This window comes from Python bivittatus, unplaced genomic scaffold (genome assembly GCF_059951505.1).
Source record: "Python bivittatus isolate LINGU-HERP-01145 unplaced genomic scaffold, Pbiv_v1 ctg000810_np1212, whole genome shotgun sequence".
NCBI lineage: Eukaryota > Metazoa > Chordata > Lepidosauria > Squamata > Pythonidae > Python > Python bivittatus.
In genome coordinates, this window is record NW_028277111.1 from 3,806,320 (window position 1) to 3,829,945 (window position 23,626).

The window sequence follows — 23,626 nt, forward strand, 5'->3', positions numbered from 1 at the left end:
AATTACTCAGTGCTCCCCCTCTTCACCCACACTTGCTCTTGTGGCCCCAAATTCTTTCCTCTTTTCTTACTCTGTACAGGGGAGAGGGCGGTCCAAGATGGCGTTAGAGTAGCAGCTGCTGTGAACAGCTCTCTCGGTGTTTATACTACTTCTCGGGGGTATCAGCATAATTCTAATGATAAACAAGGATGCGGAAACTTAAATTAGAAATGAAAAGGACCTTGAGAAGAAAATAAAAATCAAAACGTGGTACTCACAAGACACTCATCTAAGAAAACATCACAAGCAAGGCAAGGCAGAGATGACCACCAGGCAGCCAAAGATAAGTGATTTATTACAGCCTAAGGGTGCTAAACGTAAGTCCTATTTTCCTTCACCTTCGACTCCTGTGTTCTCTGATAACAACCTCTACTCTTCATTAGATTGGGATGTGGAAGAGTGCTCTACTTCCGAAAATGAGGCAGTCAAAAGTGACAGAGGGGAGGATATTGTCCATACTAGAACAAACTTTAAAGGTGGTTTTGATTTGGCTGCTAAGAACTGCCTCCTAACAGCACCAACAGTAATCGCAATATTTGACCCCCTCCTAGATGCTAACAAAAAAATAGACGAACTAAAAAGTTTACTGGAAAACCTTATCTCCAAACCAGTTAAGGAACTGGTTACCTTAAAGTTTATCCCTGACATGCAGTCTAGGCAGCTGCAGATGGAGCAGAGAAACTCTAGCGAAGACGAGGCAAAGAACAGGCTGGTTCTGCAGAGGCATAAAATCTTGCTCCAGGTTCCTGACAAGCCTCTGAACAGAGAGAGCTGGCACAACAGAGGAGCAATATTAAAGTCGCTTGCTCAATTAATCCGTTGCAGGGTATATTCAAATGAGCTTACAGAAATTTCTTGGCTGCCTAGTAGATATAGAGTAAAAAGATTACTTCTAACTTTCGTGCAACCCACTTTACCAGCAATGCTCTTGAAGCTCAAGAAGCAGCTACAGCAATATCATATCTTCCCGGTACGCGTGTTCCATAATAACTGTATTCAGCCTCTGTTAAACACCGGGAGGAGAACCAGGTATGAGAGGGAGGCAGCCATAAGCCTTGGAGTCACTAACGATAGCGAGCCCTTGTCTGCAGAGAGAAAGAAAAGCTCCTCCTCCACCTAGGCCAGAACATGACACACAAAGGGAAGAATCAACCTCAAAAACTCAGGTGCTGGATAATTTAAGGAAAGTTGGGGAAGAGATGATCCAATTGTTTGCCACCCTCACCTCTGAGGAACAGCAATTGAGTTTGAAGAAACTGGAAATAGTTAAAGCAATGCTTCTATCAGCCACGGAGGCAACTGAGACCCTGGGCTCCTTATTCCCCACTACCTGCACCTCTGTAGAAAAGCTGTTAAGGCCTAGCCCCGAGAGTATAAAATTTCCAACAACAAAAAAAACCCAAAAAAAGTCCTAACAGCTCGGGGCAGGATCGTAAAACAGAAAAGGCTAACCAACCGGTCAATGTAATACAACACCTAAATAACTATTCTGGGAACGGACCCTTAGGGGGTGATTTAAAACTGTTGCTGCCAGAGAGGCACCCTAGGCAAGCTCTAGAAAGATACTCCTGCAAGAGCACCATAATATGGACTCTAATATTGACTTATCCAGCAAGAAGACACCCTACTTGCTGCTGATCATCCATCATTGCGTGTGACCAACACTAGTAGGAGCTTAGAGTTGGAGCATCCCGTGGACACTGACTATCAGCCTGTCTCTGGCGATATACCCTGTACAGGGGTTTCCCTTTGTCACAGAGGGAAGGTGATTTTGTGCAGGATCAGTTGCGCCACTCTCTCTCCTGCTGTGAGGCTCCTTTCAGGTCTCTCTGGGTCTAGCTGGAAAAGCATTCCTTGGTGCCCAGGGTCTATTACATCCTCCCCCGTGCATCTATGCCCAGTAGTGTCAAGTCAGTTATTTTTTATTTACATTGATGTCACTGGGCACTCTTGAGTCTGCTCCTGCAGCTTCCTCAGTTGCAGCCACCAGCAGGAAAGCATCAGATTCTAACTTCTACACATGGAGCGTGCAAACCTTCTCTCCTGGGGTGAGGTTTTGATATTGGGCATAGACTAGGTGGAGGTCAACAAATCATTGATTGAGCTTCAGGATGGCTTTATCCAATAGTGGTCTCCACCCCTTCAATGATTTGTGGCCAGACAGGACGTGGAATTGCTGCTTTGGGAGACCTTACCTGTGAAACCCCAGTGCCAATATCCCAAGAGATCTCCAAAAGATTGGCTTTGCCTCACAGTGCAGAGAGTGGCTGAGTCCCAGATCCAGTTGATCACCTCTATAGGGATCCTTGAGCCTTGTTAGGATTAATTACCTGATCATGCAGTGTAGGATGAAGCTGCTAGGCTGATTCTTACTACCATAGGGAAGACAAATCATGAGAGGTTAGCCTAATTGTAGAAATGCATACCCAGATAGCAGGCCTTCATACTATGAAAGGGTATGGGTGAATGCAAGCAATTCTGAGACAAAACTTGGACTGTTTATCACATTTCTACTTAAATGAAGACATCATTATATACTTCGACTGCTAAGGACTTTAATACCTTCTCATTCTTAATAATTTCCTAGAATTAGAACTTGGAAAGCTGGAAAGAAGGAATCTACATTGACTTAGGAATTTATAGAGGGCCTCGATTGCCTTCAGAGCCAGTTGGGTTTTTTTCATAGATCATACCAGTCCATGGAGGCTCTACCAAATATTGTCCTAAACATCATTTCCCTTTTGTCCATAATATCCATATTGAGGGACAAAGATGAAACCTAGTAACATTTCCTCATCACCCCTTTAGTTTAAAGGGAAAACACAGGAATACCAACAAGGCTGGATTCTTGTTGCAAAGCAGAGAGTGAGATTGCTGATCAAAGTGGAAATGCAAAGCACTCCTGGGGGCAGCCCAGCAATTCAGAAATAGGGCAAAAAATGTACCTCCCTCCCCCTTCTCTGACTACAAAATACTGGAGCATGTTGCAAAGATGTCTGCCATTACAGTAGCATTTGAGCCTTCAGACTTTTACTCCTACCTTCACTTCTGGCCAAATGTTTTTCCTGCACCAGGAAAAAAAAAAACAGAAGAACATGGACTCTTTCACTTCTTGGAGGGCCAATTCTTGGTAGCTTTTCTGGTATAGTTGTTTTTTCTTTTTCTTTTAGGTCAGCTGCCTTCCCATCTTGTTTTTCATTCGCCAGGGGGAAACTACTTTTTCGGTTCCCCCTCCTTTTTTTTAACCTTTCCCTGTGGTACCTTTTCCTTTTTATACCTTTCCTTGTGGTACCTTTTCCTTTTAAAACCTAACCTTGTGGTACTTTTTCCTTTTTGACCCTGGATTCCCGGTCTCAACAGCCCCACCCACCCACCCAGTGCCACCACCCAGCAGTCGCTGGCCTCAGAGAATTTAAAGGTGGCGGGATCAACCTTCGCCTCCCACCAGCAGACGCTGGCCGTTTAAGGGGTCGTTCGAGGGAGGGTGGGCAGGACACCGGAATCCACAGGTCCGTCTTCCTAGGAGATTTCTCGGACCTTTCTTTGGTTCGGGGTCTGGCCAGCACCCTCTCCTTTTCTTGGAAGAACCTATCGGTTTTCCGTGCCTCTTATCACTCGTTCTCTTTTGCTTTGGTCGTCTCACTCGCTTTGCGGACAAATTCCTAATGAGAATTTTCTGCGTCTCACACACACACGGCACTTCCCAAACCGCCTGTTCTGGAACCCCGATTTTTTTTTTTCTACTTACGGTTTTTCCCCAACTTGATTAGTCCCCGGTATTAGAAGAGAGCCTCCGAAATGGACGTTCGGGCCCGGCTTACAGCAGGGTCTGCCGGCCGCAGATCAGCGTGAGGTCACTGGAAAAAAAAATCTCCAGGAGCGCTCTTTGACGTTGTTAGAAGGTCGGGACATATAGGCATTTTATATATATATATAGAGAGAGAGAGAGAGAGAGAGAGAGAGAGAGAGGGAGAGAGATTTTAGATATTTTGTAGACATTTTGGATATTTGGACATTTAGATGTTTTAAACGCTTGCCTTTACCTGCTTGTGTAACATGAAGTAAAAGCAGGCCCAGCAATATGCCAATATTCCCTTTCCTGTATGTATGGTTGACCTCACAGTAATTGACCTTATTTAAATTATCAAAAGGTTGCATTCTTAAGGGTGTGACCTTCAACACTTCTCAATATCTCAAGGATGTGATAATTGCTCTCATGGTTTGTTTCTTCCTGACTGGAAAGAAGACACTTCATGTGAGCAGATAAACTATCTTGACTTGATAGTTCTTTCCTGTTCAGATGACCCTTCACAAAGAGAGATAAGGGGTCCTGACCTTGTTTCTTAGGGATGTAGGTCAGGACAGCACTCAGTGAACAAGCAGAGCGATAAAGGATACTTTATATATGGCTGTAAACAATCAAGGTGATAGAAATTAATTTACATACAGAAAGGAAGAACCTTATTCAGCATCAGAGAAAGGGATCCTGGGTAAGGGGAGGAGTATGGATCAAGGTAACTGGCTTTGATTGGATCAGAAAGTCATGACATCTTAACGTGGGTTTGAATGTAACAGAAGGTATATAATGTACTGTGGGGAGGGGGCCCAATGCGGCCGCCCACCTAACTGCTTGCTGTCATTGCTTCTGCACTTGGGTGAAGAATAAATCTCCTAACTTCATGCAATTCGTCAGTGTCTTTACTCCCGGCTCAGAAACGGACTTGGTAAGATAACTTTTTCTTCCAACAACGTTATCACTGCTCCGCGCCGGTTTCTCCTGGAAGCTGCGCTGAAGGTCACCGAGCCGCAACAGAGCTCGCTCGTGGGGAGCCCAGGCTGAGCCACAGCAAAGGAAACGGTGCCTTCGCGCCCCACATCAGGCGCCAGAAAATGTAAGGTTTGCAACCCTGAATCCCAGAGAAATCCAGTGCCAAGAATTCAGGAGGAGGCTCTTAGAAAGCCTTTTTATTCAGCTTTTTATTCAGCCAAGTAAAGGAAGCTGGGTGGTCAATAGCCCAACGCATAGGCAGCAACTATGCCAGGGTTTTGCCACCCCACCGGAAATGCAAGCTGAGTTTTTATAGTTTACAGGGACAAAGGAGTTTGAACAGCAGTTTGAATAGCAGTTTGAACTGGTTTAACTGTAGACCTTTTCCTGGAGACCCTCAAGGTACACAAGGCAGGTTGAACCAGTTTAACTGGAGACCCTTTCCTGAATACTCTCAAGGTATCCTGCGTACGTGTCCCTCCCGCTTCGAGCTAATGGTGTCTTTCTAGCGAGGCTGCAAAGACAACCCCCTTCATTCCTCCCTTTAGTTTTGTAACAGAATGCTTTGTGTTACCTAGAAAAATTACTCTCCATCTGCTGTAAATATACCCTCACCCTCTGGATCCAGTTGTAGGAACTGAAATATTGTGCAAACCATTCTGATTAAGTGTGCTGAGGGCAGGGGAGAAAAGAAAAAGTAAGGGGGTATGTGAAGTTGGGGTTGCATGGGTCAGAGGAATTCACAATTGCCCCAATATCTGGGAATGCAAGAGAGCCCAAAATGTAGACAGGAGAGCATGAACAGTTCCTTGTGCTGAAATCCAATCCCCAACCACCCTCCCCCAGTTGCATATGAGAAATATTTGACATAGTTCTGACAAGCAATTCGGGAGAGGCTTAGAATTGGTCCTTAACTTGCACAGTTCAGCTCAAGGAAGGAATTAGAAAGATCCCATGCCTTCAGGATGGAGAAGGAAAATGGCTTAGGCGGTTGAATACAGGGCAGTCCACCCCTGCAAGCTGTCTCTTGCAATCTGCATGCCCAGTCTTCCGCAGGATGCCCTGAGTTTCACTTGAAGGGTTTTGCTTGCCCATTGTATGCACTGTAGACAGATGGCATATCAACAATAAAAAGTACATTTAGAGATTTAGATGAGAATTAGAGAGTGCTGATTGCATGCCCACTCTCTCACAAAGTCAAAAGAGTCACAAGAGTCATCCAGTGGCTTTGGGTAGACAGGGAATCTTCCTTGCCAGTGATGAGGCATAGATGTGTAGACCCAATGGTTATACTGCTGTTCAGCGATGTAGTTGAAATGTCAGTATACGCAGCGGTCAGGAGAGGAAGAGGCAAGCATTTTCAGTCAGCGCATGCAGCGGTCAGCGAGAGGAAGCATTTTCAGTCAGCGCAGGCATCCATGATTTAAACAGATTCACGTCCCAACTCAAGATCTTGGAAAACTCCTCCTGAGGTGACTGCCATACTCGTGAGTTCCTACTGAAGTCCACTGAACAAAAAGACAATCATTAACCACTCTTATAGGGGAGTCTTCTTCTATTTGGAGATGTGAAGCATGTTCCCCCCCCCCAGGACAGAATGCTTTGCCTGCTTTCAATTACTCAGTGCTCCCCCTCTTCACCCACACTTGCTCTTGTGGCCCCAAATTCTTTCCTCTTTTCTTACTCTGTACAGGGGAGAGGGCGGTCCAAGATGGCGTTAGAGTAGCAGCTGCTGTGAACAGCTCTCTCGGTGTTTATACTACTTCTCGGGGGTATCAGCATAATTCTAATGATAAACAAGGATGCGGAAACTTAAATTAGAAATGAAAAGGACCTTGAGAAGAAAATAAAAATCAAAACGTGGTACTCACAAGACACTCATCTAAGAAAACATCACAAGCAAGGCAAGGCAGAGATGACCACCAGGCAGCCAAAGATAAGTGATTTATTACAGCCTAAGGGTGCTAAACGTAAGTCCTATTTTCCTTCACCTTCGACTCCTGTGTTCTCTGATAACAACCTCTACTCTTCATTAGATTGGGATGTGGAAGAGTGCTCTACTTCCGAAAATGAGGCAGTCAAAAGTGACAGAGGGGAGGATATTGTCCATACTAGAACAAACTTTAAAGGTGGTTTTGATTTGGCTGCTAAGAACTGCCTCCTAACAGCACCAACAGTAATCGCAATATTTGACCCCCTCCTAGATGCTAACAAAAAAATAGACGAACTAAAAAGTTTACTGGAAAACCTTATCTCCAAACCAGTTAAGGAACTGGTTACCTTAAAGTTTATCCCTGACATGCAGTCTAGGCAGCTGCAGATGGAGCAGAGAAACTCTAGCGAAGACGAGGCAAAGAACAGGCTGGTTCTGCAGAGGCATAAAATCTTGCTCCAGGTTCCTGACAAGCCTCTGAACAGAGAGAGCTGGCACAACAGAGGAGCAATATTAAAGTCGCTTGCTCAATTAATCCGTTGCAGGGTATATTCAAATGAGCTTACAGAAATTTCTTGGCTGCCTAGTAGATATAGAGTAAAAAGATTACTTCTAACTTTCGTGCAACCCACTTTACCAGCAATGCTCTTGAAGCTCAAGAAGCAGCTACAGCAATATCATATCTTCCCGGTACGCGTGTTCCATAATAACTGTATTCAGCCTCTGTTAAACACCGGGAGGAGAACCAGGTATGAGAGGGAGGCAGCCATAAGCCTTGGAGTCACTAACGATAGCGAGCCCTTGTCTGCAGAGAGAAAGAAAAGCTCCTCCTCCACCTAGGCCAGAACATGACACACAAAGGGAAGAATCAACCTCAAAAACTCAGGTGCTGGATAATTTAAGGAAAGTTGGGGAAGAGATGATCCAATTGTTTGCCACCCTCACCTCTGAGGAACAGCAATTGAGTTTGAAGAAACTGGAAATAGTTAAAGCAATGCTTCTATCAGCCACGGAGGCAACTGAGACCCTGGGCTCCTTATTCCCCACTACCTGCACCTCTGTAGAAAAGCTGTTAAGGCCTAGCCCCGAGAGTATAAAATTTCCAACAACAAAAAAAACCCAAAAAAAGTCCTAACAGCTCGGGGCAGGATCGTAAAACAGAAAAGGCTAACCAACCGGTCAATGTAATACAACACCTAAATAACTATTCTGGGAACGGACCCTTAGGGGGTGATTTAAAACTGTTGCTGCCAGAGAGGCACCCTAGGCAAGCTCTAGAAAGATACTCCTGCAAGAGCACCATAATATGGACTCTAATATTGACTTATCCAGCAAGAAGACACCCTACTTGCTGCTGATCATCCATCATTGCGTGTGACCAACACTAGTAGGAGCTTAGAGTTGGAGCATCCCGTGGACACTGACTATCAGCCTGTCTCTGGCGATATACCCTGTACAGGGGTTTCCCTTTTGTCACAGAGGGAAGGTGATTTTGTGCAGGATCAGTTGCGCCACTCTCTCTCTCCTGCTGTGAGGCTCCTTTCAGGTCTCTCTGGGTCTAGCTGGAAAAGCATTCCTTGGTGCCCAGGGTCTATTACATCCTCCCCCGTGCATCTATGCCCAGTAGTGTCAAGTCAGTTATTTTTTTTATTTACATTGATGTCACTGGGCACTCTTGAGTCTGCTCCTGCAGCTTCCTCAGTTGCAGCCACCAGCAGGAAAGCATCAGATTCTAACTTCTACACATGGAGCGTGCAAACCTTCTCTCCTGGGGTGAGGTTTTGATATTGGGCATAGACTAGGTGGAGGTCAACAAATCATTGATTGAGCTTCAGGATGGCTTTATCCAATAGTGGTCTCCACCCCTTCAATGATTTGTGGCCAGACAGGACGTGGAATTGCTGCTTTGGGAGACCTTACCTGTGAAACCCCAGTGCCAATATCCCAAGAGATCTCCAAAAGATTGGCTTTGCCTCACAGTGCAGAGAGTGGCTGAGTCCCAGATCCAGTTGATCACCTCTATAGGGATCCTTGAGCCTTGTTAGGATTAATTACCTGATCATGCAGTGTAGGATGAAGCTGCTAGGCTGATTCTTACTACCATAGGGAAGACAAATCATGAGAGGTTAGCCTAATTGTAGAAATGCATACCCAGATAGCAGGCCTTCATACTATGAAAGGGTATGGGTGAATGCAAGCAATTCTGAGACAAAACTTGGACTGTTTATCACATTTCTACTTAAATGAAGACATCATTATATACTTCGACTGCTAAGGACTTTAATACCTTCTCATTCTTAATAATTTCCTAGAATTAGAACTTGGAAAGCTGGAAAGAAGGAATCTACATTGACTTAGGAATTTATAGAGGGCCTCGATTGCCTTCAGAGCCAGTTGGGTTTTTTTCATAGATCATACCAGTCCATGGAGGCTCTACCAAATATTGTCCTAAACATCATTTCCCTTTTGTCCATAATATCCATATTGAGGGACAAAGATGAAACCTAGTAACATTTCCTCATCACCCCTTTAGTTTAAAGGGAAAACACAGGAATACCAACAAGGCTGGATTCTTGTTGCAAAGCAGAGAGTGAGATTGCTGATCAAAGTGGAAATGCAAAGCACTCCTGGGGGCAGCCCAGCAATTCAGAAATAGGGCAAAAAATGTACCTCCCTCCCCCTTCTCTGACTACAAAATACTGGAGCATGTTGCAAAGATGTCTGCCATTACAGTAGCATTTGAGCCTTCAGACTTTTACTCCTACCTTCACTTCTGGCCAAATGTTTTTCCTGCACCAGGAAAAAAAAAACAGAAGAACATGGACTCTTTCACTTCTTGGAGGGCCAATTCTTGGTAGCTTTTCTGGTATAGTTGTTTTTTTTTTTTCTTTTAGGTCAGCTGCCTTCCCATCTTGTTTTTCATTCGCCAGGGGGAAACTACTTTTTCGGTTCCCCCTCCTTTTTTTTAACCTTTCCCTGTGGTACCTTTTCCTTTTTATACCTTTCCTTGTGGTACCTTTTCCTTTTAAAACCTAACCTTGTGGTACTTTTTCCTTTTTGACCCTGGATTCCCGGTCTCAACAGCCCCTCCCTCCCTCCCTGTGCCACCTCCCAGCAGTCGCTGGCCTCAGAGAATTTAAAGGTGGCGGGATCAACCTTCGCCTCCCACCAGCAGACGCTGGCCGTTTAAGGGGTCGTTCGAGGGAGGGTGGGCAGGACACCGGAATCCACAGGTCCGTCTTCCTAGGAGATTTCTCGGACCTTTCTTTGGTTCGGGGTCTGGCCAGCACCCTCTCCTTTTCTTGGAAGAACCTATCGGTTTTCCGTGCCTCTTATCACTCGTTCTCTTTTGCTTTGGTCGTCTCACTCGCTTTGCGGACAAATTCCTAATGAGAATTTTCTGCGTCTCACACACACACGGCACTTCCCAAACCGCCTGTTCTGGAACCCCGATTTTTTTTTTTCTACTTACGGTTTTTCCCCAACTTGATTAGTCCCCGGTATTAGAAGAGAGCCTCCGAAATGGACGTTCGGGCCCGGCTTACAGCAGGGTCTGCCGGCCGCAGATCAGCGTGAGGTCACTGGAAAAAAAAATCTCCAGGAGCGCTCTTTGACGTTGTTAGAAGGTCGGGACATATAGGCATTTTATATATATATATATATATAGAGAGAGAGAGAGAGAGAGAGAGAGAGGGAGAGAGATTTTAGATATTTTGTAGACATTTTGGATATTTGGACATTTAGATGTTTTAAACGCTTGCCTTTACCTGCTTGTGTAACATGAAGTAAAAGCAGGCCCAGCAATATGCCAATATTCCCTTTCCTGTATGTATGGTTGACCTCACAGTAATTGACCTTATTTAAATTATCAAAAGGTTGCATTCTTAAGGGTGTGACCTTCAACACTTCTCAATATCTCAAGGATGTGATAATTGCTCTCATGGTTTGTTTCTTCCTGACTGGAAAGAAGACACTTCATGTGAGCAGATAAACTATCTTGACTTGATAGTTCTTTCCTGTTCAGATGACCCTTCACAAAGAGAGATAAGGGGTCCTGACCTTGTTTCTTAGGGATGTAGGTCAGGACAGCACTCAGTGAACAAGCAGAGCGATAAAGGATACTTTATATATGGCTGTAAACAATCAAGGTGATAGAAATTAATTTACATACAGAAAGGAAGAACCTTATTCAGCATCAGAGAAAGGGATCCTGGGTAAGGGGAGGAGTATGGATCAAGGTAACTGGCTTTGATTGGATCAGAAAGTCATGACATCTTAACGTGGGTTTGAATGTAACAGAAGGTATATAATGTACTGTGGGGAGGGGGCCCAATGCGGCCGCCCACCTAACTGCTTGCTGTCATTGCTTCTGCACTTGGGTGAAGAATAAATCTCCTAACTTCATGCAATTCGTCAGTGTCTTTACTCCCGGCTCAGAAACGGACTTGGTAAGATAACTTTTTCTTCCAACAACGTTATCACTGCTCCGCGCCGGTTTCTCCTGGAAGCTGCGCTGAAGGTCACCGAGCCGCAACAGAGCTCGCTCGTGGGGAGCCCAGGCTGAGCCACAGCAAAGGAAACGGTGCCTTCACGCCCCACATCAGGCGCCAGAAAATGTAAGGTTTGCAACCCTGAATCCCAGAGAAATCCAGTGCCAAGAATTCAGGAGGAGGCTCTTAGAAAGCCTTTTTATTCAGCTTTTTATTCAGCCAAGTAAAGGAAGCTGGGTGGTCAATAGCCCAACGCATAGGCAGCAACTATGCCAGGGTTTTGCCACCCCACCGGAAATGCAAGCTGAGTTTTTATAGTTTACAGGGACAAAGGAGTTTGAACAGCAGTTTGAATAGCAGTTTGAACTGGTTTAACTGTAGACCTTTTCCTGGAGACCCTCAAGGTACACAAGGCAGGTTGAACCAGTTTAACTGGAGACCCTTTCCTGAATACTCTCAAGGTATCCTGCGTACGTGTCCCTCCCGCTTCGAGCTAATGGTGTCTTTCCAGCGAGGCTGCAAAGACAACTCCCCCCCCCCCGCTTCAGAACCAAACGGTTGTTCCGTGACCAGTTCTAACTGTTGCTTCTTGGCCCTCATACAGATTTCTCAGTAGACAGGTAAGGTGGTCTGGTACCCCCATCTCTCTAAGAATTTGCCACAGTTTGTTGTGATCCACACAATCAAAGGCTTTTGCATAGTCAATGAAGCAAAAGTAGATGTTTTTCTGGAACTTTCGTGCTTTCTCCAAGATCCAGCGAATGTTGGCAATTTGATCTCTAGTTCCTCTGCCTCTTCGAAACCCAGCTTGTGTATCCAGTAGTTCTTGGTTCACGTACTGCTGAAGCCTAGCTTGTAGGATTTTGAGCATAACCTTGCTAGCATGTGAAATGAGCCCAATTGTGCGATAGTTTGAGCATTCTTTGGCGTTGCCCTTCTTTGGAATTGGAACGTAAACTGACCTTTTCCAATCCCGTGGCCACTGTTGCGTTTTCCAAACTTGCTGGCATATTGAGTGCAGCACTTTAACACCATCGTGTTTTAGTATTTTAAATAACTCAGCTGGAATACTGTCATCTCCACTAGCTTTGTTGTTAGCAATGCTTCCTAAGGCCCACTTGACTACTCTCTCTAGGATGTCTGGCTCAAGGTCAGTGATCACACCAGCATGGACATCAGGGACATTAAGATCTTTCTTGTATAGTTCTTCTGTGTATTCTTGCCACCTCTTCTTAATCTCTTCTGCTTCTGTTAGGTCCCTGCCTTTTTTGTCCTTTATCATGCCCATCTTTGCACTAAACATTCCTTTGATATCTCCAATTTTCTTGAAGAGATCTCTAGTCTTCCCCATTCTATTGTTTTCCTCAATTTCTTTGCATTCTTCGTTTAAGAAGGCCTTCTTATCTCTCCTTGCTATTCTTTGGAAATCTGCATTCAGTTGCTTATATCTTTCCCTTTCACCCTTGCTTTTCGCATTCCTTCTTTCCACAGCTATTTGTAAAGCCTCATCAGACAGCCATTTTGCTTTCTTGCATTTCTTTTTCTTTGGGATGGTTTTAGTTGCTGCCTCCTGTACAGTGTTACGGACCTCCGTCCATAGTTCTTGAGGCACTCTGTCTACCAAATCTAATCCTCTAAATCTATTCATCACCTTCACTGTGTACTCACAAGGAATATGATCTAAGTCATACCTGAGTGGTCTAGTGGTTTTCCTTACATTCTTCAATTTAAGCCTAAATTTTGCAGTAAGAAGCTCATGATCTGAGCCACAGTCAGCTCCTGGTCTTGTTTTTGCTGTCTGTATAGAGCTTCTCCATTTTTGGCTGCAAAGTATGTAATCAATCTGGTTTCGGTATTGACCATCTGGTGATGTCCATGTGTAGAGTCGTCTCTTGTGTTGTTGGAAAAGAGTGTTTGCTATGACTAGCTTGTTCTCTTGATAGAACTCTATTAGCCTTTGCCCTGCTTCATTTTGTGCTCCAAGGCCAAACTTGCCTGTTATTCCAATTACTCCTTGACTTCCTACTTTAGCATTCCAATCCCCTAAGATGAAAAGGACATCTTTTTTTGGTGCTAGTTCTAGAAGGTGTTGTAGGTCTTCATAGAACCGGTCAGCGTCAGCTTCTTTGGCATCAGTGGTTGGTGCATAGACTTGGATTACTGTGATGTTGAATGGTTTGCCTTGGATACGCACTGAGATCGTTCTGTCGTTTTTGAGGTTGTACCCCATTACTGCCTTTTCCACTCTCTTATTGACTATGAGTGCAACTCCATTTTTTCTAAGGGTTTCTTGCCCACAGTAGTAGATATATTGGTCACCTGAATTAAATTCACCCATTCCCGTCCATTTTAATTCGCTGATTCCCAAGATGTCGATGTTCAATCTTGTCATCTCATGTTTGACCACATCCAGCTTGCCTTGGTTCATAGATCTTACATTCCAGGTACCTATACAATATTGTTCTTTACAGCATCGGACCTTCTTTTCGCTTCCAGATACATCCACAGCTGAACGTCCTTTCGGCTTTGGCCCAGCCGCTTCACTCTTTCTGGAGCTACTTGGAATTGCCCTCCGCTCTTCCCCAGTAGCATATTGGACACCTTCCGACCTGAGGGGCTCATCTTCCGGCGTCATATCTTTTAGCCTTTAGACATTGTCCATGGGGTTTTCTTGGCAAGGATACTGGAGTGGGTTGCCATTTTCTTCTCCAGCGGACCACATTTTGTCAGAACTCTCTGTCATGACCTGTCCGCCTTGGGTGGCCCTGCATGGTATAGCTCATGGCTTCACTGAGTTACGACAAGGCAGTGATCCATGAAGGGGATACAATCAATACATTACTCTAATTGAGCTTTGGACCCTGCACTACCTATGCTGCCCCTGTTGGCTCATTGGGGTATTCCAGGCTCACTGGAAAAGTAGGGCGATGTATTGAAGGTACCGGACGTACTGCCTCCTGGTGGTTCGGTTCACAGACATTGCAGGCTCCAGAGCGAAAATAGGCTCATATATTCATCATGGAATAGGGGGATGCATTTCACTTATGGCACATACTGTCCCTGGTGGCACACGGGTGTGCTGCAGGCTCAATGGGGGAATATGGGGCAAAATTAGGGCAGCCCTAGGACACACTGCTACCTGGTGGCTCATTGGGTATTGCCTGGTCCATGGGAGAAATACGTATCGATCTTTGAGGACCAGCTGCCCCCTGTGAACCGGGACCTTTTCCCCCCAGGATCTCCTGGTAGTCTCCCGACCAGGGAGCGTAGCCGGGGGCGTAGCCAGGAGGAGGGAAGGGGAGGAGCCGCGCGCCCAAACCCCCGGATTTGCCACCACGAAACTGAAATCAGCTGCCAACACTATGAACTCCACCTCTACTCATCCACAATCCTGCCCTGGACTCGTCGCCCCTTGCCAGGTCCTTAGGCCAGAGCCCCCAGGCCCATGCGTCTGCCCCCCCCCCCGCCCTGGGCGCTGGCATGGTGTGTGAGGATCAAAGTTCCCACCGTCCCCAGCCCCTCCTGCCCAGGTGCTCGCAGGCAGGACCCCCCCATAATCCTCGGCCCCCGCTCTTCACTGTTCTCCGGAGGACAGAGCCTCTGCGACCACGAAGGGAGGGAAGCAGCCTGGGAGGGAATGAGCAGCAGGACTCCGCTGTTTCTTCTCTGCGCTGCACAGCTCCTCCTTTCTCTGTGCAGACCCAGGTTGTGCACAGGTCAATCCTGAAAAGGACCTGAGAATCCGATGGGAAGAGCTTTCAGAAGGGATCGCATTTCCGATTGCGGCAGAGCAGCGCCATCTGGTGGCCGTGGGGATTTTGCAGTTTAACCGAGTTCCCGGGAGATCCGTATTTTCCTTTGATTCTTGCGACCAACTTAGAAAATCAACAAAACCTGGCTACCAATCCTGAAAAATACAGCCTGCAAAAGGTCAACAAACTCAGCTCAACCACCAGGATATGTGAACAGTTCACACAATGAACTTGCTAATCACCCCCAGCAGCCTCTCCTTAAGAATTCAATAGAAGAAAAAACCCTGCCTAATCCCCAGGAAGATAAACACAAATTCTGACACCAAAACAAGCAGCCACGCAGTAACCCAACCCCCCCACACACACCCCCAATCCCCCCCTTCCCCCCCCTAGATCTCTATAAATACCCACAAAAGGGTCACATCACCCTGGGCACAGAGAGAACTGCTCCTGTCTGTGCTCCTGCCCTCTGAAGATGCTGGTCACAGATGCTGGCCCACACCAGCCACATTAGAAGCTGCTGTTTTCCTGTTAATTGGGCAGCCCTGGAGTCTGTCTCTTCCATGCTTGTCTTTTCACCTTTAAAACTAAAAACTGACTTTATGTGTTCTTTCTTTGTAGTTAGTAAAATTTGGCATTGTTTATGTCTTGTGAATTTGGTCTGTCTCCCAAGGAAGGGCTGGAAACTCTTTTATGCCCCAAGTCAGGAGTTTGCATGATAGAAATTGACATAATTTTGCACGTTTATCTTTGATTCACCAGAAGGGCTATAGAGGACACCAGGTGAGCCACCATATTCCCCCCCACCCCAAAGATGGGTGGTGGCAGCAGGAGCTCCCAAGCAGCCTCAGCTGGGCACGGGGTGGGCCCAGGGTGGGGAGACCCCATGGGCTTCTGGGAGTGAGGGGGAATTCTGGGAGTTGTAGTCCACACTGAAGTCCAAGTGGGTGAGTTTGAGAAACATTGATCTAGGCGTTGACATTGACAGTCGTTGATCATTTGGAGAGTTGCATAGCCCAGATCCCCGTCCTCCCAAGCTGGCTGAGGGGCTTTTCTACCTTTCTTTGGGCTGACAATGCTGTGATCCTCTCTGGGATCCCCACTCATGAACCCAGGCCCAATATTGTTAAGACCCTCAACTAGAGATGAATTACTCAAACTCCAAAATGATGGTGTTTGCCAGAAGGCCTAAAAACCTATTCCTGGCAGGTGAATAAAGTTTCCACTGTACAATTTTCATGCTTTAAATACCTGGAGGGTGGAGTATTTCATGCCTCAGGTAGAGGAAGGGCACACGCAGCTGCATCGCTGTGACTGCACAAAAAATTCAGCAGCCATCTTGTGATTCCAGGGAATGGGGGTCAGGGGGGGATGTTGCCTTCCAGCGGCTCTGAAATGATTCCCAGCTATATCTTTGGCCTGGCTCACTTATGGGGCGCAGCTTGGACCATTTTCCAGCTTTGCCTCTTTGGAGCGTGTCCAGCCCTGATTCCTCCAGGTGATGTTTCAGGCGCCTTGCTGCGTTTCTCAAGATCCCTGTGCCTGGAGTCGGGGCTGATGAAGGTCGAGGGCAGATTCTGGTTCCTAATTTTTACCTGTTAGCTGAAACTTCTTTTCCTGTGGGGAGAGGCCTTGCCCACTGGATTCAGTCAGATTGTTTTGGGACGAGCTGTCTTGAAAACAAACCCCAGATCCATTGTTCTTCTGCAGAAGAGGTACTTGATAAGGGCTATGATCAGGCAACATTGCTTATCGAGCAGTGGCTTATGGACGTGGAGCACCAAACCCATCTAGGCCAAGCCTCTAAAATGCCAATGGATCAGCGCATAAGCGCCTCCAGAGATCTGTCTCTTGCCTTACCCTGTTGGTTTATTCAGGGCACAGATGAGCTCTCACCCTGGCCAAGTGGGGGGCTCTTCCTTGGGGGGGCTCAAGGGGAGGGACAGAAAAGGCCCCTCCCCAGAAGGACTGCGTCCCTGTGGGAGGGGAAGGGGAAACAACTCGCTTGTAAATATTACAGCCACGTGCAAAGCACTTTTATCTCACCATGGCTAGCAGACTTCTCAAGGGTTTTTACGCATCTCTCCTGTTGTCTGATGGGAGCTCTGCTGTCACTAGAACACACAATTTGCACAATTTTTCTCCACAGCTGGTTTAGTATATTTCAGGTAGGAAAATTTTATAATAGTTAGGTTTGTCCGTACCTTATTTATTTCTGCTAAGGTTTGGATTATATATCTCTATAGACTTAACTCTCCTGATATACTGTTTTTTCTACTTATTGTGGTAGACCTGATTCTATGATGATGGTTTTGTATGTTGCCAGAGTTCATCATAATAGTTCATTTTTTTGGTGGTATTATTATTCTGTGCTGATCTTTGGCCATAACAAAGTTCCCTTTCAATTGGATTAGAAAAATCCAATCCAATAATTCATAACGTGATGCATTTAAGAGAGAGGGATGTAGGTTCTGGTTGACTGTTTCAGTAAGAGCAGTTTGACTGGGGAACCCATCGTCCAGAGAGTTGGGGGCTCCCCTTCCCTGGAGAGGCTGAAGCGGAGGCTGGAGCCATCTTGGGGGGAGGAAAGAGGCTTTCATTGGGGTCCCTGCACTGGGCAGGGGTGGACTAGATGACCTCAGTGGCTCTTTTCCATTCGTGGATGCTGCGATTCTGCTTGCGGAGAGTGATTTCCAAAGTGCTGCTGGAGAAAAGTGCAGGATCAGCCCAGAAGGAGGAGAACTTCCTGAAGATGTTCCGTGGAAAGTGAACAAAGCGTGTTAGATCTAGAGTAAATCTGGTGTGTTGCAAACACCTGGGAAGAACTGTTTCAGTGCCCTAATTGTGTTGCTGAACTTAAGAAAATTGGGATAATCCGGAGTATTTTCTGTGGAATGACGGTGAGCGCCATTTGGTCCTGGGTTCAAAGCCAATTCCTGCTCAGATGCCTTAACTCTGGGACCAGAGGGGGAATCTCCCAGCCAGGGCCCAGCAGGAAGATCCATGGGGGCTGTGTGGCTTCATTCCTGCCCCTTCGCTCCCCCCTTTGACTGCCCACATCTCCCTGGCAAGCAGTTTGGCTTTGCCCCCAAGGGTCCCATGGCCTCTGGTCTCACCCAAATTCCTCCTTCCCCCCTTTCCCTCCCCATTTTATAAAATCTCCCCTAAAATCTGCACTATTAGCAACCCATTTTGGCCCTTGTGAGGTGAGAATATTTTTTTTCCTGTGAATGGAAAATTGGGGTGATTAGGTGGGGTTTCCTGCTGCTTTTGAGCTTCCGGGGGTAGAATCCCCTCTTCTCTCTGTGGGGTGACTCGAGCCTCCGTGGGGCAGAGTCTCCACAATCCAGAAGAGGGTTTGAGGGAGGCCTTGCTGGAAGGGGGGAGGGAACAATTTGGGGGGGCAGATACAGTTTGGGGGTCCTGCTTGCCCTTTGGCCCTGCTTTCCCTTTGGCCCTGCTTTCCCTTCCTCTTTCATCCCCCAACTTCTCTCCCCTCCAACCCTTCAGGCCCTCCAGAAGTTGCTTCTTTGCCTCTCAGTCGCTCCCTCTTTCTGCCGTCAGCCCCCTCTCCCTCTTCCATCATCTCCCCCTTCCTTTCTGCCTTCTTCCTCTGCCCCCCAGCCCCCCATGTCTCTTCTTCCTCCCCAGACCCTCAAAATGGGCCTGCTGTGCCCCATAGGATCAGGGTCCCTCAGCTGAAGCCCCCTAACTCTGCCCCTCTGGGTCCCTTCCAGGCTCCTCCTCGCACTCCCTCAAGTATTTCTTCACCTCCATGTCGGACCCCAGTCAGGGGCTGCCCCACTTTGTCATTCCGGGGTACGTGGACGATCAAGTCTTCGTTTACTACAACAGCAACACCAGGAAGATCCGGCCTCGAGTCTCCTGGATGGAGGAGGTGGGGAAGGAAGACCCCCAGTATTGGGAAACTCAGACCCAGAGAGCGCGTGGCAGTGAGGAGCTGTTCAGAGCAAACCTGGAGATTGCAAGGATTCGCTACAATCAGAGCGAAGGTGAGTGATGGGTCGGGTGGCTCCTCCGGCCCCATATTCCCCCCCGGGAGCAGGAGGGGGAGAAAGGGGGTCCCTCCCAGGGAAAAGGCTGCTTCCACACTTTTTAAAAAGTTTATTATAAAGTATTTTTATTGCTTTAAAATAATATAATTTTATCCTCGTCCCATAACTGAGGTTCTCTGCTTAGAATACAATTACTAAAAACGTTTTTAAAGTTAAAAAAAAAAAAATTATATAGCACAGGAGTGATATAAAGGTAAAGAACAGACCAAACTCTCCTCCCCCCCGATTCTCCCCCAGGAAAAACAGAGAGCCTGGCCTTGATGGAGGATGCTGTGGGGGAGGAAGGGGATAACAGGTCTCCCCCTCCCCAGAAGGCAAGTGGATCCTAAGAAGATCCTGGTGGAAGCTGATCCTTGTCCTTCTGTTTTCACCTCAGAGAAATGAGGGATCAAGTGCAGATCCAGCTGGGGAGACCAGATCCCCCCCAGGCTCATTCCCTCCAAGGACAAGCATTTCTGCACCCCCTCCCACTTTTTGGAGGGGCGAGTGGGGCCCAAAGGCCAGGAGCCTCTTCTCTTCCTCCAGTTGGAAGAAGAGGCCAGGGATGCCAAGTGGGGCTGGGGCTTTTGGGGGGGCCAAAGACCACTTCCAGCCTCCTTCCCATCTTGGGGGGGAAGGAGAGAAAAGGAAGAGACCCCCCATTTGGGGCCCTTCCTGAGCCGGTCGGACTGCCGTGTCTTCTCAGCAGTGGTGCACCATGGCTGATCTCCTGCACTGTCCTCTCGGTGGGGCTGCCCTTAAGGGGGGAAGCCCTTCCTTGGCAGCCCCCCCAACATCTTTGGGGGCACAAGATTCAGTTTAAAGGAGTCTTATTTACGGTAGGGCTGTGAGCAAATGTGTGTGTAACTGTAGACTGCTTTTTGCTGAGGTAAATCTTCTCCACAAACATAAGCCATTTTCTCTTCTTTCATCACAAGGACGCGCCTCCCCACTTCTTCTGCCCTTCTCTTCCCCCCCTCCAGGCAGACACAAGAGCTTCGCTAGTTCTGCCCCTGCTCCCGGGAGGGTCTCCCCAGATCCCAAATCTGGACTTCCCTGAATTGGCCCAACCTTCTTTAGGAGCAGCCCAGCTGGTATCCAGCGCCAGTCCTCATGATAGCGAATGCCAAAGTTGAATTCTGCATGGTATAAACAGATGTTTCCTTTTCTCTGTCCTGGTTCTTCCAGGATTCAGTTTAATTGGGTGACTTCCGGTTCTAGTCTTTGGGGAAGGGGGAAAGAGCTTCTCCTTGTCCACCTGTTCCATACCATGCGTGGTTTTGTACTCCTCAGTCAGGTCCCCTCTTGTTTGCCTCCTTTCGAGGCTAACAAGCCCCAAATGCCGCAACCTTTCCTCACAGGGAAGCTGCTTCCGCCCTTTCATCCTCTGAGTCACCCTCCTCCGACCCTTCTCTGGCTCCCTTGGATCCTCTCTGAGGTGTGGCGACCAGAACTGCAGACAATATTCCAGGTGTGGTCGTGTTCTTGACTTCAATAAGGGCATTATGATATTAGCCTCTCTGTTTTCAAAGCCTTTTTTATTATCCCTGGGACGCTGTTGGCCTTTTTTACAGCGGATGCCCACTCTGTCAACACCTTCATTGAACTGTTTCCCTTTACTCCAAGTTCTCTTTCCTCGTTTGTCCCAACTAGCTCTGATCCCATTAGCTTCTATCAGGAGTTTTGGCCCAGCGTGTGTCACATGGGCTGACCTCTACTGTTTTGATGCCCACTCCCCTAATGGGCAGAGAACCTTTGCAGCTCTTCGCAGTCCCTTAGGGTTTTTCCCACTCTGAACCCCTTAGTGCCATCAGCAAATTCCACGAGTCATTCCCTGCTCCATATTATTTAGAAATCTATTGAAAAGAAAGTCCAAGGAGAAAATCCTGGGAAACCCACAAGAGGACCTGCCCTTTTATTCCATGGCTGAGAAGTCTTTGATAATGGACTTTATCAAAGACGTTTTGAAAATCGGAGTAGGTGATGTCTAGTGGTTCAGCCTCATCCATGTGTTTTTTACCACCCTCAAAACTCTAATAGATTAGTTAGACAGGCCCTTCCTTTAGTGGAGCCGTGTTGGGTATCCTTGAGAAAGGCCTGGGTCTCCAGATGTTTGGTAATTCTATCTTTGATAGCAGTTTCCACTCTCTTCCCCAGAACAGATGTTAAGCACACAGGTCTGTAACGTCCTGGATCTCCCCATGAGCCCTTCTTAAAAACTGGAGTTACACGGGCCACCTTCCAGTCCTCAACTCTAGAGGCTGAGCATAGAGACAGGTTGCATACTTGAATGAGAAAGTCCACAATCTCAGCTCTGAGCTCCTTCCTAACCCCTGGGTGGATCTCATCGGGGTCCGGTGATTTGCTGAGGCTCAGTTTGTTCATAAGGCCCAGCGCTGCTTCTCGTGTCACCGCTCTGGAGCTCAGCTCAGCTGGTTCCCCTCCTGAGAACAGAGCAAAGGCTCAGGGACTCCCCCAATTTGCCTCTGTGAAGACGCAGGCAAAGAAGACCCAGCCGAAGGAGAGATGCAGAGGGTGGAGATGCAGAAATTCAAGGGGGGACCTGCAGTAGGAGCCTGGAGAAAAAAGTAGTGTGAGCCTCCCGGGGGGCTTTGGGGCAGTCCCACCTTTTGATCCCAACCTACCTCACAGGGTTGTTGTGGCGGGGAGGAGGGTACACTATATGTGCTGCCCTGAGCACCTGAAGGCAGCCTTTAAAAAGAAATAAATGTATAAATAATGGACAGATTCATAAACAGAAGAAGAAAAACTTTATTGTCATTCGACTATACACTATACACCAAGTGCATAATAAAATGAAATTCTGTTGCAGTTGGCTCACAATTACAATCAGACGCTAAAATACAAATAAAAATACCATAGTTACTATAAAATGTACATTCTGTACACATTTGACATTCCATTAAAAAAAAAAGACTTATTAAACATTCAAGAATCTAATAGCCTGGGGGACAAAGCTATTACCCAATCTGGCTGTTCTACATCGGATACATAGGATGAGACCTATAGTAGTAAGGCATAGAAATAGTCTCATTATAGAGACCTAGAAATAAGGAATAATTCTATAAGAATGTTATATAAAATAAGCAGATATCAAATATTTCAACTGTAAAACCAAAACCTTTATTGATTTGAGAAATTTTCCCCTGCATTGAACATTTCCTTGACTTGTTGTCTCTCACTGAGTCTGGTCTCCCTCCGGCCATTTTTGGTCCGAAGCTGCTCCTGCAGCTGGTCTCCTGGCCGAGGAAGCGGAGTCACTCCAGTCGCTCTTTCTTGAACCCGATTCTCAGCTTCCCACTTAGATCTGAATCACGGAATCATAAAACCCCCATGTGAATGTGTCAAAGGGGCCATGAAGAGGCTACATTAAAAAACAATTAAGCTTCAAAATCCATTTAAAAGGTCAATAACACTTTGGGCGTGCAAGTCACTCTTTGAATGAGATGGGCGGTGACTAAATTTGAAATAAAAATAAATAAAAATAAATATTGGGCCACTTGCTACTGTTCCTAAGGAAAATATTTCTTTGTGGCCCTTCAAGGCTTCATTCCCACATTGCACTAAGCCATGGTTTGCTTCTAGTTAGCCCAAAGTGGGGGCCAGGCCTTGTGAATGCATACCACAATTTACGGTCACCAGGATCGCTGCCAGCTTCTGCCCAGATCGACCGGATCCTCTTTGAGGCCACAAGATTCTTGGTCCCTCTATGCAGCTGCAGATTCAGGCAACTGCTCCTGCCCTGGGATCCCTTCGCTTCCCCCCAAGACTCCCCCAAACAGAGGAGTGGCAGAAAGAAAGTTGGAGGAAGCTCCACCCTTCCATTTCTTCTGCGCCTCCATCTCTTCTCAGTCCCCCTGGGATCCTCTGCTGCCTTTTCTGATCCCGGGAACTGAAAATGGAACTTGACAGCTGCCCTTTCCATGGCGAGGCTCCTGCTAGAGGGCAGGGGCTCCATCCTGGGGGGAGACGCAGGGACCCAGTCTGACATCGAGGGAGGGGAGACTGGGGGCAATTGGGGGGCTTTCTTTCTGTTGAACACTAGTGAGGAAATGGGGATGTTTGTTCTCCCTCTTGGAGGATTTGGGGGCAACTACTCACACATGCAGGACTCCTAAGAGAGCAACAGGGGCCATTTTCAGGGGGCCAAGCCCTCTTGGCCCCTGGACCCTTTTCCTTCTGGGCTGGGAGGTTCCCCTTTTTGGAGGGCAACAGGTGAAGGATCAGAGGCTGGGGAACTCCTTGCCTTCCCCCATTCCTTTGGGGAACAGGGGAAGGGCCCCTCAGTTGGCTTCTCTCTAAGGAAAAGGAGGTTGTGGGAACTGGACTCTATACTTCTTCAAGGGGGAACCAGAGCCCCCATCCTCATGATGTGTGAATGCAAAAATATCAATGGGGGTCTGAGGATTTGGGGGCAACTATTTAGACGTGCAGGACTTCTGAGAGAGCAATAGGGGCCATTTTCAGGGGGCCAAGCCGTCATGGGCCCTGGATGCTTTTCCTTCTGGGCCAGGAGGTTCTCCCTTTTGGGGGGCAGTGTGTAGAGGGGCAGAGACTAGGGAACCTCT

The 23,626-nt window shown here is 47.1% G+C and overlaps 1 protein-coding gene across 2 annotated transcripts in view; it reads left to right on the forward strand.

Annotated features, from left to right (window-relative positions):
- The window catches only part of LOC103049541 (DLA class I histocompatibility antigen, A9/A9 alpha chain-like), a 78,434-nt gene that overhangs the window by 12,634 nt on the left and 42,174 nt on the right, over nt 1-23,626 (forward strand). For both annotated transcript variants that reach the window (XM_088129574.1, XM_088129575.1), the window contains exon 2: nt 18,720-18,995. In XM_088129574.1, the coding sequence (XP_087985700.1) occupies nt 18,720-18,995 (276 nt within the window). The remainder of the gene's footprint in view (nt 1-18,719; nt 18,996-23,626) is intronic.